The sequence below is a fragment of the Xiphophorus couchianus genome, chromosome 14 (genome assembly GCF_001444195.1).
Source record: "Xiphophorus couchianus chromosome 14, X_couchianus-1.0, whole genome shotgun sequence".
Taxonomy (NCBI): Eukaryota; Metazoa; Chordata; class Actinopteri; order Cyprinodontiformes; family Poeciliidae; genus Xiphophorus; species Xiphophorus couchianus.
Genome location: NC_040241.1, coordinates 5,787,573 through 5,807,870, shown reverse-complemented (window position 1 = coordinate 5,807,870; position 20,298 = coordinate 5,787,573). Strand labels below are relative to the sequence as shown.

Sequence of the window (20,298 nt, the reverse complement as noted above, 5' to 3'; positions counted from 1 at the left end):
CTCTAGCATTGCACTTTCTCCACATATGGTGGATAAAATAAGTATTGAATAGTAGACAGATTTCCAGAGGTGCTATTAAGTGTTGGTAACAACCCAAATAATCCATACAGTAAGTATTTCCCCTTCTCAGTACAAATGAATATCAGCTGTTTCAATTAAAACCCATAGCTTATAAAGACGTCTATTATTACCAAGGTGTCCCACAAGGAAAAACTCCTAACGGGTAAAAATGTGAAGTTTGAGTTGGCAGCAATCAAGAAAAATTGGCTAAGCTACTGATTAGCTCCTCGCAGCTACATTACATTATGGCCACCTCTGTTTTCGTCACGTGTTTCCCTCCTTTCTCTTCTCTTTCTGCCTTGAGCACCAGACAATTTAAGGTTTTTAGACATGGAAGTTACTTGTGCTACAAAACTCAGCCCACTCACTCGTGCGCTGTCCGCCACTCTGCATCAGCCGCAGTAAGGGGAGGCGCATCACAGCTGAACAAGCCGACTTGTACAGGAAGAGGGGAGTTCAGCAAAGTATCGTTATCTTTAAATGTAGTGTTTGATATTTTTTATGCTATGCAGCTAAATGGGCGCCAGCAGTCCACAAGGTAATATAAAGAGGGCCAAGAAAAAATAGCTAACTGTTCTTTTAAAAACTTGTAGCTAATAATATTATTTCCTAATATGACAAATTCCTAAGATTACCCTTTGTAGGACTAACAAAAGATTGTCTTATGTTAATTAGGACAGACCTTTTTTTGTATATTAGGAAATTATATTACTGTTATGTTACCCATGCATTATAGCGCTCATAGTGGCAGGTTTAGAAACTGCAATGATTAAGTATTTGTTTCCACATGGGAGCATGGAAAGAGGGCCGGCCTAAGGCAGAAGCAAACTAAGCAGCCGCTTAGGGCCCAAGAGCCACTAAGGGGCCCCCTCGGTGGAGCTGAGGTTTTTTTTGTTTTGTTTTTTAGTAATAATTTCTGTCATTGTAATATCAAAGACACACAATTTCACTATGAATAATTTCAGTTTCAGACATCAGTTGGCCAATAAATGTATCCTATTATACATGTATATAATGTAAACAGCACTGCCTGAGATGCAATAAGTTTATAGCAGGTGTGAGAATGAGCTAGTGATCGGACTGCTGATTGCAGCCGGTCCCCCTTGCTAGCAGAACTAGAGGGCCCCAAAATTACATTTCGCTTAGGGCCCCATGGAGGCTTGGGCCGGCCCTGCATGGAAAGCACACAAAGAAAGACTGAGTAATATATACATTTACATCCACCTGTGTTGGGACTTGGAGAAGCTTTTTTTTGTGTGTGCAAGTTTATATTTTATGAATCGATGTAACTTTTGTGTCCCAGTTCTATTTTTGAGTAAGTTTTATGGATGATTGTTTTAGCTTCATTCAGCCACGTGTAGCTTAGTCAACAAAGGTATAATGCAGAATAATTGCACAATACAATCGGTTCATTGTTATGTAGCCTTATAGGCATAAATTCAAGCTGTGAGACTCTCTTCAGCCTATCGGCATCATCAATTACCACGCCTCAGCCTCAGCCAACCAGCACCGGATTGTCGCTCCGCTCCAGCCAATCACCACGCAAGAGCTCCTTCAAAAGGCCAAACAACCGCGGACCCACCTCCTCCCCGTCTCCACCCTCATCCTCCCGAGCATCTTCCAGACTCCCTCCAGGCTCCTTCCTCCTTACCAAAGTTTATTTTTCGTCTTGCCCCTCTTTGCTGGCGACTTTAGCATTTGCCTTTCCTGCCTCGGCCCTACTCACACCGCTGGTATCCATTTTTGAAGAAAAAGCTTGTTGACACTCCTTGAAAGTTTGCCGCACAACATTTGGACAAGCCTGTGACATAGTTTAGTCAGATGACAGTAAAGTTGAACTCTTTGGCTGCCATAAAACACAAACCATGTTTGGAGGTACATCATCCCATCACTGAAGTTTGGAGGTCAAAGTATTAACTAAATATCAGAAAGAGTCTTCAATACTTTTCACCTGTGCTATTTTACATTATTACACATAACTTAATTTCTCAACTTATTTGTTTTACTTTATTTCTATGTATAGGTTACTTGGGTTGTTGTCAACACTTGGTGAAAAATGTATGTCAATAGCAACTTTAGATGTAGGTTTACTATAAAAACAATTGTGATACGTTCAGGACTTGTTGTACCCGCAGTGTGCCAGAAATGGTCCTAAACAGGATGGCTAAGCATGTGCACACGGCGCACACACACACACACATGCACACACACACCCCTGGCACACATACACTACATACTTTTGATTGAATTCTTCTGAACAAGTTGTTTTACAGGAACTGATCTGATAATGCCACTACGCAGTTTACCAAATACTTTTGCTTGAGGTTTCAGTTATTTTAACTCCTCCTTCTAATCTTAAATAGTGACACACAGTAAACAGGTGTCACATCTTCCTTTGGGAGTTTGCAGAAAGCAGCAGAGACACTCCACCTGCAGATCATATTTTGGGGCAGTAATTCTGACAGCCGAGGAACAACCGATTAGACTGACGACAAGAAGATTCACAGGTAAAAAAATAAAAATAAAAAAAAGACGCTCTCCATTGTGAAATATTTCTCCTTACTGGACTAATTGCAGTACTTCAGCGGTATTTTAATTTCAATTGCAATTCAAACCACTAATTAAAAAGAGGAAAGCATTTTCTTCTCTCTTTCTCTCTCTATGACTTTACATCATACCTTTTATTGTATGATGGTTATGTCAGTAAGGATGACCAAAATTATTTCTGGTTGCTAAAAAAAACCAGAATAATTCATTTTTTTCTACTTTTTTTTTTTTTACTTTATTGCATTTAGTGTCACCTATTGATGATGACTATTTCTTTGATGTTATGAAATTGTACATTTGTAAGGCAAAAAGAATATTTTTTTCATTATTAATTCAGACTTCAGCACCAAAAAATGATAGAATCCCTTTTAATGCTTTAGTGGTAAATTAAGGAAATGCGTCTGAGTCAAGTCTGAAACACCCAGGGCTCTGCTCCTGACTCTGTTCCTAACTCATGTTGCAGCTTCTTTCTGTTTCTGGAGTGTAGTCCTAATCCTAATTCCTAAGTAGGATGTAAATAAGTGAAATTAATTTCAAATTTTTTTTCTTTACTGAAATCAAAATTTTTATTCTGTTAATTTGCAATGCAGGAGAACTTAGCATTGCGTGGTTCGCAACTTCAAACCAAATTTTTTGAACGGAATAAAAAAGCAGAAACATCCTTTGTTGTTCCACACTGGGGAAATTCCTGGACATTAGCTTATGTTGTCTGGGTTTGCGACTTCAGTGTTGCCGATGCAGGAGTTTCACTGACTTTAATAAGTTGCTCTCAAACATCACTGATACTTCAGCCCGCCGTTCGGCATTTTAGCGGACGTGGCAGAGGTCATCAAAAGTCTTGAGCTGTTGTTGGCCGCAGCTAAAGAGAGTCATGTATTTCATTCTGGATGCACTTGCCGTGTTTGCAGAGCTTAAAATGTAGTAAAAGAAAATCTTAAAACAAATTTTGGTCAGGTGAGCAGAATCGCATGTCACATAAGGAAGTAGAGAACAGACCAAAAGTTTGGACACACTTTTCAATTCAATGGGTTTTCTTTATTTTCAAGACTATTTATAAGGCAATAAATCCCACTTATTAACCTGACAGGGCAGGTTGACCTATGAAGTGAAAACCATTTCAGGTGACGACCTCTTGAAGCTCATCAAGAAAATGCAGAGTGTGTGCAAAGCAGTAATCACAGCAAAAGGTTGCTACTTTGAAGAAACTAGAATATAAGGGGTATTTTCAGTTGTTTTACACTTTTTTGTTTAGTGCATATTTCCACATGTGTTATTCATAGTTTTGATGCCTTCAGTGTGAATCTACAATGTCAATAGTCATGAAAATAAAGGAAACTCATTGAATTAAAAGGTGTGTCCAAACCTTTGGTCTGTACTGTATATGTTTGAGTTTTGCCTACAATAAATCAACAGAATTGCCTCCAATTAACTTAGATGGCGGGACGTATCTATCGAAGCCATGACATCAGAATTGTCTACAGGAATAGTAATCTTATAGCACATTCCTGATTTTAAAGAAAGTCTCAAGGATGAATCTGGTTAAAGTCAGAATGTTTTATAAAGTCTCTGTTGCGATTATTTTCACAATTCCCTACACAGCCTTCTCTCCACGGAAATGCCGTAAACTGTCGTAGGAACACCTAACTACAGAACTGCTGTAGCAAGCAAATGACTATAGAAACGCCATTGAAACAGTCTAACTACAGAACACACAATGGTATGTTAAATCATAAAAACCACATTGGACATGCATTGTGGCTGGTTTCTGTCCATTGACACAGTACATTGTCAGTTAACATTGTCTGGACACTGTTCTGGACAATACGTTTTCCAAGCTCTCCTGTACATGTGTCTTACGTCTAATTGTGTGCAGATAGTCCATCCAGTCTCTATTAAATACTGATCTGGATAATGACAAATATTAGAGTTGGGATTAAATTAAGAGTAAATATTCATAATATTTTGGAGGAAATTTGGGTGAATTGAAAACTCTCAAAGTTATGTTCTCATCTCTAAGTGTATCAAAATTCCCCATCAGGAATGACTCTGTCTATTTTGCTATTTTCTGTAGGCATGGATAAAAGACTTATCTTCTGTGTTCTGTTGGTGATGCTGTCTGGGAGATTTGTGGGCACTGAAAACACTACGACAGCAACACCTAGCAATACGTTAACAACAGCAGGAATAAAGGTTACAAGTCCCAGCAATATGTCGACATCCCCAACCACCAATATGACAGCAACAGCAGAAAGCTCAGTGACAAGTCTCACCAACGTGTCGACAACCCCAGCCAGCAATATGACAGCAACAGAAGTCACCGTGACGAGTGTATCAATGGCAGCATCAACACAATTTGTCCCAGTGTCCCCAAACACAACAGTGCTAACCCTTGAGGTAAATGAAAAAGATTTTTTTTCTTTTAAATGCAAAAGATTAGAGCGGGCCATTGTAGATATTTTTTGTTAATGGTTAAACTGTAAATCATTCTATCCACTGTGATGGCTGTTATGTCTTTTGCAGGCCAACGTCACTAATGCTGAGTGTGGATCCAAACAGCTGTGTATAGCTGAGCCCCCTAAGTGTGACCCCTTTGTAGCAGGGTCTTGCTTCTTCTTGGCTGCCAAGCAGGAAAGTGGTCGAAACTTTAACTTCGATCTCTCAGGAGAATCAAACGGATACATTGCAGCAACTCTGACAGGTGGCGGTGGGCAGGTAATTTACCGTCATCAACTCACTGGAAGATAAAAGGACTACAGCTATATTTTGTATTTCTGTAACTTTGGTTCTGACAGTACCATTTACTTTACCCAATTTCCTCCTTTAGGGAGACCCGACTTATATCTGTGCAAACAGCAAGGGCAAAGTCAAATTCTTTAGTTCGATCCTCAACAATGGTGTTCTGAATATTTCACAGGTGAGTTTTACAGTTATCTCTTAAGGTTACATTGATAAGAAACCATCAAAGGTCAGTTTCAACTAGGTAACATGTTGAATAGCTTTTTGGCTTCTTTTGTCTGCAAATTCCCATCTGCTTAACTTTCTAAAACTTCTGTTGTACTTTCTGCTCAGGAGCTCAATGTGAACTCAGTGAAGGGCAAGATCAAGGGCAAAGCAATTCAGTGCAGATTCCTTGCCACTGTTCCAGAACCAAAAACTCGAGCAACAACCCTCGGCGTTGCGGTTTCAACGGGAGAGTACAACGACAGTAAGCCAACATCTCACAGTGACTTCACAAGGAAATGCAACATTTTAACAAGAGCAGAAAATGTTCAAATTTAACTAAAAACTATGTGCTTTCTCTGCTTTCAGCTAACGATGGCCTGGGTGCTCCCACCTCTGTTATAAAGGTCAGCGCGGTAGATCTGGCAAACCCTGATAACAACGTAACCAACGAGATTGCCAACACAACAACCCCAGCACCGACCGGAAACAGTGCAACCACAGTGGCACCAACAGGGGTTCTCATCTCCCAACTTTCGGTAAGGGAGGCACGCGTACAGAGAATTCTCGCCAAATGGAAAAGAGAGCCGTTGTGAAAAAGAACTTAAAGCTCAGTTTCCACAAGCATACCCAGAAACACAGTAGAATTGACAGTGGCTTCTAAAATGGCGAGCTCGTCCCAATACATGACAACTGCAGCTCTTATACCAAACATGTCCTCTGTTCTTATATAAACAAATATTTTGGTTTCAGACCTGGCCTGGCATTCATATTTTCTCTCAAGGGGTGATGGTTTCATCCCAGCACACCTTCCACTGAAGCTAAACTTAATGTAGTTTCCTCCTAATTGTACGAGCTTATGCATTCTTGTCAGCAGTAGCATGAGGCTATTCAGCGTTTCCCCCAGTGTATTGTAAGCCTGGCGGGCCGCCAGGTTTTACAGCAACTCTGACAAGTGCTGTAAAACCTGTCAGATTTGTTTAAGTCTTTCTAAAATGTTTGCATTTTTTAAGACTTTATAGTTGGTGTTCAGGTATTAATCTTACAATATTTCAATAGCACATAATTATCAAGTGATTCTTTTTCAAAATTTCCTGTCAACTTTAAACATTTTTTGACTTAAAAACACGACGGATGGATGAATTACTTTAACTTTAAGAATAATGCAGCTTTCCTCTTTCATAGTGGTTTGTTTCAAAGTACAAGATTTTAATTATTTGCCTTCCCTGTTGCAGACAGTTATAACCCGGAAAGAATGTGGCACCACAAAGCTCTGTGCAGCCGAACCCTCAAAGTGCAATCCCGATGCTGGAGAGAATTGCTATTTCCTATCTGTCAAGCAACAAAGTGGCCAAATATACAACTTTGAGCTCTCAGGACAGTCAGATGGCTATGTTGCTGCTGGACTCTCAACCAGTGAAATTGCGGTATGTCATATGTAAACGTACAGATTTTAATGTTTTCAGACTGAAGTACAGTGTTGTCTAAATCAATGAAACTGATCATATCGTTGTTGTGGTCGGCAGAATGGCACTCACACGGCTTACATTTGTGCAAACGAAAATGGCAATGTCAGATTCTTCACTGGCATCATTGACAATTTGGTGATAAATCACACATCGGTAAGTTAAGCTTACGTCGGAATGGTAAATGGGCGAGGGTCCATTGTTTTTTCAGTTTGTATGACCCAAGTTCTCCCTGAACATTTAAATAATCCAATTGTTTCTCTCTTCAGCCGCAGAACTCAAGCAATGAGCGGGGCACAGTCAACGGCAACAAAATCCAGTGCACATTTTCAGCTGATCTACCAGACAGTTCTGTCCGAACAGCAAATTATGCTTTGTCAGTTTCAACTGGAACTTACGACACCAGTAAGCAATCACTTTAAGCACTTATAAACATGAATTTATACTCCAATTAATGTTATTTTGTTTTCCTTTTTCTGTCAGAGACCTTAAAGCTGGGAAAAACAACGTTCCGATTATTGACAAGTCGTACAAACTTGTCAGATCCTACCGCTAACCTCACCAACCTGCTAAACAATGCCCCCATCAATTACGCTTCCTCTTTCTTTCCTGGTAAGCTAAGCACGATTTTTATTGAGTTTTTTTTTGTTGGTTGTTTTAAAATTTATTTATTTAAACTAATGTATTTGCCTTATTTTCTCCTCCCTTCCCTTGCAGCTCTGCTGGTCACCGTGTATATGCTGGCCTTCACAGCAATGTGAAGAAACCAATGTTTCTAGTGACTTGTGATTTCTGCAACTAAAGAAAAATGACTAAACTGGACCGTTTAATGTTTATTTATTATTTAAAGTTCAAACGTGAATGTAAGACTTTAGATCACTGGAGTACAATTAAGTAGCATGTCCTGTTACACTTTTAAAGAGTTGCAAGAAAAGTGCTGATGTTTTTTGTTTGGGTGTTGTTGTTTTTTTTTCTTAATCAGCATAAGCCAACTTTGATTTGATTTGATTTTGATTTATGCAACGGGACTGGGATTTTGAGGTCTGGTTACATTGTAAAACTTGGTGGTTTATGTTAAAAACCACCAAGTTTTTAACATAAACCACCAAATAAAATATTTTATTTTATTTCATTTTTTTAATTGTTGTTAAATTGAAAAACAGCTCGTGTAAACCTACGCGTAATATTTGTGTTGCAAAATGTTTTCCAACACGTTTTATTCCTGCAGCATTGCTAAAGCCGATGCCATCAAAGTACTGCATTTGTTGTCATGATATATGTTATGTTATTAAGAACGTACAGGTGGTTAAATTATGAAGCCTTCACTGGCTGACGTATGCTCGTCACGTGCAAACAGCATGAACAAAATGCTGTACCATATGCCATAAATTGGTGAGTTAATCATTTAGACCTATGCTAAGATTACCAGATTTTTAAAAAATTTTTCAGTAGTTGAATAAATATATTTTCATCCAAACTGTCCAGTCTTTTTGTTTGTTTGTTTCTACAAATTTTGGATTTTAAAAATAATCAAATGTTCTTTCTTGTCTTCAAATATAAGCTTTGGTATATATACTGTATATATATATATATATATATATATATATATATATATATATATATATTGATGACAAATGTTGAGTAGTTGGTACTGTTGACTGACAGCTGGCAAGTTGCTAGTTTTCTCCTCAGGCTCAACTGAGGTGTATTCTGGTTCTGGTTCTGGTACAAGTGCGAGCACGAGAAATGGATCTTGGTCTTGTACCAAAGACAAGACAAAAAATCCTAGACCTCTAAAATCTGATGCCACCCCATTTTTAAAACATTTTGTGGAGAAAAAAGTTCCGCTTTTTCTGTATCTTCTTCAGAGGTTTTTCGTGCCGTTTCCTTCCTGGTGCTTGGTACAGCGCCCCCACAGGCCAGGGAGTGAACAAGTTTTTCAAAGAGTTTGGTTCATTTGTCACGGTGCACTGCGAAAGCGAACCGCGCCAGCTGAAATTGTAACAGTGGCTGCAATTTTGGCCAACAATAAAATCAAGTCTACTGGACTATCAAGTGAGAAAATACCATTATGTTTCTCAAAAACACTTAAGGAGGTTAAAATATTTGGATTAGCTGGAGCTAAATTTTAAGTTTAACGTGTGCGTGTGTGTGCATGCATGTGTGTAGAAAAAAGTGACAGAATACTTGTTATGGTGCCATAAACTGGAAAGTAACATCCAAAATATTTCTTTATGCCTAGTTAAATGTCACAAAATATTCCCGTTAAAGTTTGAGGTTGTGACTTTACAAATCGATTTCTTCATTGCCATTTTCAGTTACACATTAGCAATTATAGATTTATTTGAAGTCATGCGGCTCTAATTTATAGGCTTTTATGTACAGCTACCGATTCACTGAACATGTATGATACGCCACAGACCAAAGCCAAAAGAAAAGCAGCATTATGTGTGCAACCGGCCTGCAGTAAACTTTTCCAGTCACTCACGTGAAAGTTACTAAGGGCAAAGACAACTGATCTAACAAGAAAAATCCACATCGCACGTCTTTGACAAAAACTGATCAGTGGTAGTTTTTTCTCTGGCTTGTTCATTTATCTACAAAAGTCTCATAATTATAGCTCTTTAGTTATTGTGTGCAAGTAGTTCAGTAATTCTTCATTAATCGGCTCTGTCACACCGCCTTCAGCGGCACTTCGGCCTCTCTTTAGTTTATCTCGTTTGTAGCCTATAATTATCACCTTTCAACTGAAGTTCACTTAGTAAGAAAAACCTCTTTCAAAAGTGAATGATTATACACAATTGAGGCAAACCAAAAGCGAACAGAGTTCTTTCTGTATGTACGGGAACACTTGCCTGTTCAACCGGTTGCTCTGACCTGAATTGTTAGTATGAATCTGTGGGACAGGAATGTGATGGAGAGGGTGTTGCGATGTGATCAATGGAAGAAGTATGCCTTCCGCCGCTAAAGAGACTGAGGTGTGTGCACAGTACCACGGCACTCATTGCCTGTTCTGGCTTAGTTACTGGTGTGAAGTGAGCACTTTTCCAGTCGTCCATGGAACCATAATTAGCATTTTAACGAGCAAGATGACTTGTCGGCCTACCGGGGGCATTCAGAAAGCATCGACGACGTGTCACTTTTTTCCACATTTTATCCTGTTACAAAATTTAATTCATTTGTTTCCTCAAAATTTGACACACAATGCCTTGTGACAACATAGTAAAAGAAGCTATTTTCTCTTTTTAGCCAGTATTTGTGGCTATGTACCGGTAAAGCAGCTTTGGCGGCAAAGTTCCTTTGGGTATGTGACTCTCAACCTGGGGTATTTTCTCCAGGTTCTCCGTACGTGGAATGCCTCAGCACCAGCATCTTCTGATTTGGTTCACAACATTTTAAAAGCAGTAAGACAATCCATAGCCGAGGTGGAAGATGGGACATCTGAGGTGTGACAGTACGGCAGCAGTTCTTGGGACTGCAGAGGATGCGAAGGCCTGTTTGCTTAGAAGCAGGAGATGAGGAGTCTAAGTTAAACTGAACCTACTGAAGATGTTTCAGTCACTCCAATTGATCTGTTTTTGTTCAAAATTACATATCTCCACTTGAATTTGGGCAATTTATCTTTGCTGACGAACTTTGCGCGTATGAGGTTGGAGGCGCCTTCTAAATAAATCCCTCCACACTCCACCTCAGTGAGCTTTATCATCTGAAATATCGACATTTTCCAGTTTGTACAACCAAACAATTACGAGCAACATTCCCCGTACGTCATTGCACGAGCAGAAGTTGTTCTTTCTGCTTCTCCCACAAACAGTTCCTCCGCTGTAGCCTCTGTCTCGTACACCTGCTAGAAAAGGCGCATTGTCCTCGTTCTCGAAATCAATCAGCTTTCCTGTCTGCAGTTATTGTTGTAGGATTAGACTGCGGGAAATGATTCACGGCTGATTGACGTTATGACGCTAGGTGGTAAGTTATAGGAAAGTGAACGACTCTTAGTGCAACTCTCTTGTTGCACTAAGGAAGATCTGGTTTGATTTTGAGTTTACCTCAAAATCAAACCAGATCTTCCTTAGTGCAACGAGAGAGTTCAGTCTACTCCAGGCCTTGTTAGTCTGCTGCTCAGTTTTCCCCCCGATTCTCTTAAACCCGGATCTGTTTGCTGGCAAAAGGGCGCTCATTCATTATGAAAGCCAACCCACTTTGGCTAAAAACCGACATTTTTGTGCGACAAATGTAAAAGATGAAGAATAACTGAAAAGACAAACTAAAGACAATAATTCACAAACAATTTCCATCTCAACAATCTCCATTTATAATTGCTCTCTGACGCATTGTATTATAGTTGTTACACTAACGTCACAACAGGAGACGGACAATGAGGAGGAGGCATTGCGAGAGCGATGATGTGCCACTGTCCGTGGGTGCGGCACAATCCTGAGTCTTTGACAAGCGGTTAGTAAAGTTGACTGTTGCAGGAGTGACTCGAGTGTTGCACACATTAGGACGGTGAACTCCCAGAGACTAAGGGTGTGGCTCAATATCGACTTAACCTGGTCCTACTAGTCCTTCAGGCCTGATTTCTTTACAGCAGGTGCGGCCGGAGTCAAGTTATTGTCCACATCCAAGCTAAACAGGGACCAAAACATCAACAAATTAAATGAATAATACGAAGACGAAGAATAAGAATTACATTAAGAAGAATTATTAGTTGTTGTGTGTACAAGTAAGAGTCCAATGACATCGTCTAGCCAGTCAATTTCACATTGTATTTGGATTCTCCAGACTGTAATTAACCTCCTTTCTTAGATTAGCGTAATAATCCGTATGACACACTTGTCTGATTTTAATCACAGTTATGAATATGTCAAGTGTGTATGTTGTTCATAACAAGAAGAGTTTTGAAGGAGTTGAACACAGATGGAAAAATACCATTGGGATGGAGCAGCTTGTTTACTTTAAGGGAGGGAAAGTGAAATTAAAACTGGATACTTTCAAAAGTCTAACATGGGTAAATTAACAGTATTGTTTAAACATTATAGCTTACAAAAGCATTTGCTACTCTTGAACAGTTTTTTTTGTGTTTTTTTTACTATGTCATGAAACAGCCAGAATTCCCATCACATTTTAATTTGAATATGACAGATCAGCAGGAAAATTGGAGTAATGGTCAAGGAAGACAAAAGGATATTACGTTTTTTGTTTGTTTGTTGTTGTTTTTTTAAATAAGAAAAAAAATAACACAAAAATCTGAATGGTGTTTCAGATTCTGATCCACTCAGCCACATTTCACTTGTCCTATGACTACAAATATTTTGGGGAGTGCTAAAAAACAAACAAACAGCCTTACCCTGCTTCCTTTGTGTTTTACAGAATGATACATACATAAAGCATGTAACCACGATGCTTTAGTTTCGGTCCCATCTGACTACATACCACGAGTTTTCAACAGGTTTACCACAGATATTACAATGTTACAACCTCCATTGTTGTAACGTCACTAAAAGAGGAAGCCTTTCAGGCTTTCATTCTGTTGCAAAACGATAGCAAAAATGTAAAATAATATTGCTCTAATCAACCCATTAAACTTTAAATACACTTTGTGTTCATGTTGCAACCCATATCTTTGGGCCTTCCACAATGGCTTTTAAAAACTGTGACTAAAAACAATAAGAAAATTTAAAAAATCAACTGAGGCTTTTAAAATAGACATAAAAAAATTTGAGCTTTAGCAATTTTTCAGTTTTTTCATTAATTGTATTTAATTTCCACAACAGTGACACTTAAAATACCACCCATTTTAATTTAGATCTATTTTTCGCGTTACATGAGTGGAAACTATGTGCAAATGTCCCATATAAGAAAATGTAGCCTTTTTTGGGGGGGGGTATGTCTTTATTTTAACCCCAAAAAATACAAGTGAAACAGATGTTCAGATTATCTCTAGGAGATATTTATCAAAAATCTAGATATTTAACCAAAATGGCTCTTTGGATTGTAAAGTGCAGCAGACCATGCTCTAGATTTGCAGACAAGTTTAATATTTTGACACTTTTACAATCTATAGCTCAGCGTTTTGTACATTTTATGATTACACTGCCACAAGTTCCAGCACATTTTTACAAGTTTTAATTTATTTAATTCAGCGGATGAATTAAAGGTATTGTTCCTGGGATTTCCTGGTGATTGAAATTCAGCTCGCCTAACACTAGAGGGCGGTGTCTGTCTTCCAAAAAGAAGGAGATGAACGTGAAACGTTTCCCCCTTTCAGGAGCCCGAGCACAAAGTTGAATAATTAAAGATCGAGTTACTTAAACAATACGACTCCTTTCAGGCGTCACTCCACTGCTTGTCACGATGCTGAAATTTCTAACTTTATACCAATGATTTTAAAAAAACTTATTGACATTTTTCTCATTTTCCTTTCTTTTTTTTTTTTTGAGGCACAGAAATAGTATGAAAAAATATGTATAGTCAATGACATTATGATAGTGGTTTTATTGTCTTAGTGCAAACACACACATTCCTCCACCTGTCAACAATCTCATTCTGGACGGCAGAGAAGGCTTTACCAGGTCAGGAGCGACATAAAGTCCCTCCAGTAAGTTGACGGTCTTCCCCGCGGCCAGTGGGATGTGCCAGACAAAAAGTTAGAGGTACGTTAAAGTGTGTAGGCTTTAAACTTATTAACTTTGGGTGGCTAATACATCCAGGACTCTGTCGTTTTGGCCATGGGCCTGGGAGGGATGGAGGGAGGGAGGGAGGGATGGATTTACTCTTTACTCCAACCTGACAGAATTCAGGATGAGAACAGTGGTCACGTGAACGACAAACGCTACGAACATTTCACATTTTCAAATATTGTTTTTATGATGTCACAACCAGCCAATTTATTACTCCATTGACACAATATTTCTTCCAGTATAGACTTAAAGACCGTGTCTCATTATTAAGTTGTTACATCAATGACTTCATAGCAAAAAATCAGTACCTTGTACATACTTTAATGTTTGGGATATAGAAACACAGGCTAAACATAAACAAGAAAAACTGGAAAAATTGTTTGTACAACCCTTCAAGAAATGATTTAGATAGATTTTTAAAAAATAATTTTATTAGTGCTGTGTTTTGCTATGAAGTCCAGGACAAGACACAAATGTCATCAATTAAAGTGTGTTAATCAGTACAGATGTCATCAATTAAATGATATCAGTGATTACTGAGGGGGATGAGGGTCTTTATTTTTTATAAAGGCAGGTTGGCGTTGGCAACATTTTTACCTTAATGTATAAAATTATTACTATAAAACAGGATTTTGTTTGTTTGTGTTGTTTTTAGTTGCCCATTCATTTCTTGAATAAATCTGAATCTCAATCCACATTAGTGTGAACAACAGTGGGAACAATGCTTGCCTAACATTACATTTGGGAGGGGCTTGTCAGGGGAACCCAGTTCAGAACAGTTGGTGCTGAAACCACCATCGGTCTGTAATGGCGCTCTTTGCAACAGTTACAGCCTGCTAAGATTATCTGAGAGCTTTTAAATATCTCATACGTAACGCGAAGTCTATCTGGTTTCAGCAGATGTTTCACCCTTCTGCTTAAGTGAGTCAGAACAATGGGCTCCCTGTTTAACTGTGTCAGAGTAATGAGTTTGAGTTTCCTTTCTCTTGCTGCTAGAGCGTAAAACATCTTTAGGTGTTGAAATAAACCCAGAAACCAGTTGATCTGTGTCCGTTTGAAAGGAGGTGGTAACTTTGGATGTTGCTGAACACAACAGCAAAGCTCTAAAGGGAATTTGTGGCTTGACACGGGCCCCTCGTGGTCTCCTGGGTGCATGCGTGGGTCAAACATCTGTGACTGTGCAGACTCAGCTACTTTACCCGTTGGTAGGTCTCCTATTTAGAAAAACAACTCTGACAATAGCTCTGGAGCTACTGTTTGCCATTGTCTGCCATTATCCACACATCAATGCTTTATAGGGTGGAGAGGTTTATAGATCACTCATATTGTTACGCAGGAGAAGCTTCAGCCAGCTGGTATAAAGGAGGCATGAAGAAGGATGTGAAACAGATATTACACTTTGTTGAAAACAAGTAGCTAACCCAGATATAAAACAATTTGACCAGAGTTACAAACTATTCAGTGTAAACTGAGGGGACAGATACTGCAGATTGGTGGTTTTGGAAATGGCCCCGTGTCGGCAGTTGCCCAGGGAGGCATTAGAAGGGGAAACATATGGTTCATATGAAAAAAGAATTGATTTATCTGTCACCTTTGCTCACAATAAGTGTCGTCATTCTGCGGCGTCTTTGAGTCGGATGTGTCTGAGCTGAACCTGTAGCTGCAGCTTACCAGAAACACTGATGGCATTACAGTGTAGCTCAAGAGTTAGAGGTGAAAGAAGGCTGGGCTCTTCGACTCGGCTCAGCTATCAGGACCAAAACTCTGAATTATTCTTTTAATATTACGACTATTATGTTCACCCCTAGTGTAGAACATGTCTAACTGTAAAAGTTGAAATTGTAACACACAGTGCTCTTTAAAGTTTAAAGATAAAAAAATAAAATAAAAATCATAAAAGTAGTTTATCAATTACAAGGAAAGATTCACCTTTCCTTGTAAATGAAGTAACAAGTTTTTGGGGGTATACTTCAACCAGCTTTGCACTTCTACAGACTGAAACTATCGTCTATCCATCCATCCTTACATACAAACATACATCCAAACTGTTGAACTGTGAGCTGTCTGAACAAGCAAATCTACTTTAAATCTATATTGCAGACGAAAACAAGGCAGAGCTAATAAAACATTCTCTTTGTAGAGCCGCCTTTCGCTCCATTACAGCTGCAGGGCTTCTGGAGTATATCTCTACACGCTTTGCTCATCTACAGGTTAGAAATTTTGCCCATTCTTTTCACAAATATCTTAAGTCCAGTCAACTGACCCACTTCTACTGGACCCAACAACCCGAAAGGTTTCCAAAGTTTATTATGGAGTGACTTTTTGATGAATAAGAAGTCGGTGCTTTATCTTATCTCTGCAACAAGATTCTCAGGAGAGAGAAACAGCGACTAATAAACAACGTGCAGCAGGTACTTTGTCTGCTTTCGCTCCCTTGACTCAGACCAAGATCCTCTGGAGCATGAAGAGTGATTGTCAGATCGTAGAGAGCAATTTGGCAGTTGATTATCGCAAAGGAGGAGTAGAGGTAATGGTGAGGGAAAAACTGACGAGAAGGAAAATGATGGCAGGGTGAGTTTTGGCGATAGTGACAAAGGCTTGCTGCCAGAGAGGAGAAGTAGGCAGAAAGACAAAATCCACCACTGAATGGATGAAAACAGACGGGCACTGGATACATGAACTCGATTCAACAGAGGCTCATAGACTGAGTTGATGAAACAAACAAAGAAAGAAAAATAAAACCCCACACACACTTGACACATGAACTTGACAGTGCTGGAACTCTGACACCAAAAGCCACAAACAATCTGGCAGGAAGAAAAGGGAGCACAGAAAGCTGAGTGAGCGCACTCCAGCAACAAGCAAATCAGAAACAGAACCGTGGACTGCAACAAGTTGCGCATATGAGCATAAACTCAGAGCGACACATGATTAAACCGGGACCATATTCCTCTTCCATCCACTATTTCAAACTCGTTTTCACTCCACTCCGATCTTTTTATGAAAGTAATTTTTAAATAATTATGAGGCCATGGAGGCAAAACATGAAACTGCTCCTACATACTCGGTCCGGAGAATGCGTATACGCACATCCATCGTCGGCGGAGGGTTGAGATTTCATAGTTGAGCGTGCCGATTGTCTACATTTCTCATGACAAATTCCTTAATTTTCCAAAATCAAAACGGAGCCTAGAAAATCTGAAGAGCTAATTGGGCACCTATCCTAATATTTCTCCACCATCGTAGCCTCAGCACACCTTTTAGCATACACAGAGAGCGCCAGTCATCCATCCATCCATCCATCCATCCATTTTCTGTTCCGCTCAACAATATCAGTTCGGTGCTGCACAACCAAGCAGCTTGATGTAAACCCTATTTTCTGCCGAGCAGCTCCCCATGCGGATCGGTGTGTCACCGAGTACGCGTCCGCAGTTGTTAAGAATTGACCTCTGTGGGGACGTGTCCATAGGACGTCCGGTTCGAGTCCCTCTCGAGCGCGCACCAACCTCCAAGGGGTGGAGTACACCCGAGAATGTCGGGGGCAACATGAAACTGCCGCTGCTCGTGTCACTCAACAGGTTGTTGCTAAGTAACAAATGAGTGAGTCAGTCAGTTGATGCCACCAGCCTCACTTAGAGGTTGAATAGCTAACGCCTGCCGTCTGCCTACATCCCCCAGAATGCTGTGGAGTTCAGTGAAATTATTCAACATTCTATCAGGCCAGGGATGTGCACTGACAGACTCTAGGGGGAGCCAGAGCACCTGTTCTTTTTCCCCTGAACAACAACAAAAACTGCCCCTTTTTTAAATCTTTTTTTGTTTAGTTTGTTTTTACCACATTCTTTCAGTTTATTGCAGTTTGCAGACATGCATTTAAAACACATTTCTGTTTGGGTCCAAACTCGACAATCCAAACAAGTTTAGGACTGGAATTTGACTGGGCCCTTGCAACATCTAATCTTCTTTTCAGTTGTCGTCTTTATCATTGTCGTGCTGGTGAGCCCAAATCATCACCCCTTCACCACCATGCCCGACAGTTTGCTTCCGTGGCAAACACTAAGTTAAACTAAGATCCAACTTATGCCCAGTTGAGATGATTGAAAGATAAGAAGCAAGTTTGAAAAGAAAAAAAGGAATTTCAACAAATGAGGTGTTGGACGTTTACAATGAAATGGAAAGTGACAGTTCTCCTGAGCTGCCAAAAATTCCCATTTGTTAAAGTGTTCAACATGGCCATACCTCGTGGTTTTGCTTTGCAGTGTATGTAGTATTTACTGGATTCAACAGCTTACATTACAAACAGGTTTGGTCCAAACGTTTGGAGCTGGAACGTTGCAAAAGGCACCAATAAATGTGCAGAAATAGGCTCCTTTTGAAGCCTAATTACATCCTCCACATAGGAGGAAAGAGCGCGCAATCACATCAGCAGAGCGCGATAATAAAACAGTGGAGGTTTCTTTTCTTCAAGTCTCCGGCTGGGTGGGGTTTCCATTGTCTATTCATTAAAGTTAGTGAGGAGGGAGGGGGGAAAAAAAGTGGAAAGTTTGAGAGTGGAGACAAACTGTGGTGCTTCTGTTAGGTGAGAGGAGGAGGGGAGGTGGGGGCCGGGAGGTGGTGTGGGGTGCAGCTGCCGGGGCAGTCGGAGAGAAGAGGAGAGGGGAGGGGAAATGAAAATGCAGCCTGGACATTCCCACTCTGGGAAATCCAGCGCAGACCGTGGAGGACAACAGAGGAGGACATGTAACTTTTTTTCCTCTTCCCATGCTGAAAACCTTTATTTATTTACATTTTTCCCTTCTTTTTTTTCCATTTTTCTTTTTAAAGAAGGGGAGACATTGAAAGCTGGAAAAAAAGCATCTTACGACGGAGAGACGATGGGAGGCGGACGATGAGCGAGAGGAGAAAGTTTGGTGGAGAATGCAGAGAGGAAGCGGAGCCAGGAAAAGGAGCTGAGGACTATGTAGGAATTCCTGACTGAAGTCATGGTAAGTCCCCGAGTTTTATGAGCGTCTCTGCATGGAGACGCGAGTTCCCTTTTTTTTTACTGCAGTCATGTAAAGTACTTATAACCGCCTTGAATAGAGTGCTTGAAATCTCCCACCTTAACTCTAAAACCCCCAAATTCACTCATTGGTTCAGACTTTTGTAGTAAACCGGCACAAAACGGCAGATAAATGTGAAAACAGAAGGCAAAAATCACACACGTTTTGGAAATATAAATCTGAAAGGTGTGGCGTGCACTTATGAGTTCTCCACTGATACCCCGAGTGAAATCCAGATTTTTGGGGAAATTTCTACTAAAATACATTGAAGTTTTTAGCTTTAACAGGGGGGAACGGTAACAATCTTCCAACACCGTTTCTCCTTTTTTTCAGGCAGGGTTCCGTTGTTTAAGCAGATCCGACCCTCGGCTCACAGGACGATAAATTCCCACAGGCTGTAAATTATGACACGATTTCAGTCGCGTGACGTCGGTGACGTTTTGTGGCTTAACTCGCACAGGAGCGCAAAAGAGCGCTCTCTGTTGCATCCACTGGGATTGTGCTCACATCCCCCCCACCCCCTCTCTAACAGGTCAGAAAGCCAGACCGGGTGATGGCAGAATCATGCATGTACATGTGAAAACTGAATGAATCCCAGACAGAGAGAAAAGAGAGAAGCGACACAAGGACTGAGCTCTTGTTCCAGCTTCTGTGTGTCGTGCTGGGTGGAGCCGTTTGGCATGGAGAGGAAGAGAAACAAAATCAGAACGAGAGGGAGGAGAGGGAGGAATAAAGGCGGCAGGGCAGGGTGACTTTTTTTCTTCTTTATTATTATTTTTGGAGTCTTGGACGGTTGCAACGGTGGTTTCGGTGATGCCGCATTTTCCACAGTGGAGCGAGGAGAAGTAGAGAGGGGGCGGAGGGAAAGGGAACAAGGGATGGCATGGTCTGAGGAGAGGGAAGAACATGTGCTCCGTCGTTTCTTCCCCTCCATCACTGGCCAGGACTGGGGAGCTTTAGCAGGAGGAACAGTTGCAGTTTGACCTCAAACTTCAATGTGCTTTCATTGGGAGGACGTGCCGTCTGCAACGTCCCTCCATTTCAATAAAACCCGTTTAAATGAGACCCGTTCAGAGCTACAAACGTTAAGGTCAAATTTAAAAAAAAAAAAAAAAAAAAGAAGATAGGTATATCTACAGTAGAAATGTTGGTTTCATTTTTTTTTATGGTTTTATTTCTACTTTTAGGTTTTAAAATAAAGAAAAACGCAAAACTTAGAAGGAAAAGAGTCATCTGTTGTGAAAATTCACTGCAATTCTTCCATGACAATAGAGGAGTTAATACTAAAACTCAGCATTTTTTTTTATTATATACGTATTTAAAAACATTAGTTGGTTCTATGTCATTTTTATTTAAAGGTTTTAAGAGCCCCTGTGATAAATCAAAAAAAAAAGAGAGAAGTGAATAATTGCAGGTTGGAATGCCAAGAAATAAAATAAAAATCTGAAATGTGTGGCAGGCATTTACCTCATACGGCCTAGATAAAAACAGCGGCTGCCGCTTACCCTCGAGAGCCACCTTGTTGGTAAATGGAGCTCCACTTTTTAAGCGCTTTCGCTCCGG

The 20,298-nt window shown here is 40.1% G+C and overlaps 2 protein-coding genes across 4 annotated transcripts in view; both read left to right on the top strand.

Annotated features, from left to right (window-relative positions):
• Window positions 1-4,789: 4,789 nt before the first annotated feature.
• On the top strand, window positions 4,790-7,980 carry LOC114157137 (uncharacterized). Its single transcript, XM_028037954.1, has 10 exons — window positions 4,790-5,001; window positions 5,128-5,319; window positions 5,432-5,521; window positions 5,680-5,812; window positions 5,917-6,086; window positions 6,783-6,974; window positions 7,074-7,169; window positions 7,283-7,418; window positions 7,497-7,625; window positions 7,731-7,980. Exons 1-10 carry the CDS (start codon window positions 4,816-4,818, stop codon window positions 7,772-7,774), a joined length of 1,368 nt encoding a protein of 455 aa, XP_027893755.1. The 5' UTR covers window positions 4,790-4,815; the 3' UTR covers window positions 7,775-7,980.
• A 10,364-nt stretch (window positions 7,981-18,344) lies between these two features.
• The window catches only part of arhgef40 (Rho guanine nucleotide exchange factor (GEF) 40), a 48,262-nt gene continuing 46,308 nt past the window's right edge, over window positions 18,345-20,298 (top strand). For 2 of the 3 annotated variants that reach the window (XM_028037837.1, XM_028037836.1), the window contains exon 1: window positions 18,346-18,678. In XM_028037837.1, coding sequence (XP_027893638.1) covers window positions 18,676-18,678 — 3 coding nt within the window. In that variant the 5' untranslated portion in view covers window positions 18,346-18,675. Of the gene's footprint in view, window positions 18,679-20,298 lie in introns of all 3 variants that reach the window. The other variant, XM_028037838.1, reaches the window with a different exon arrangement.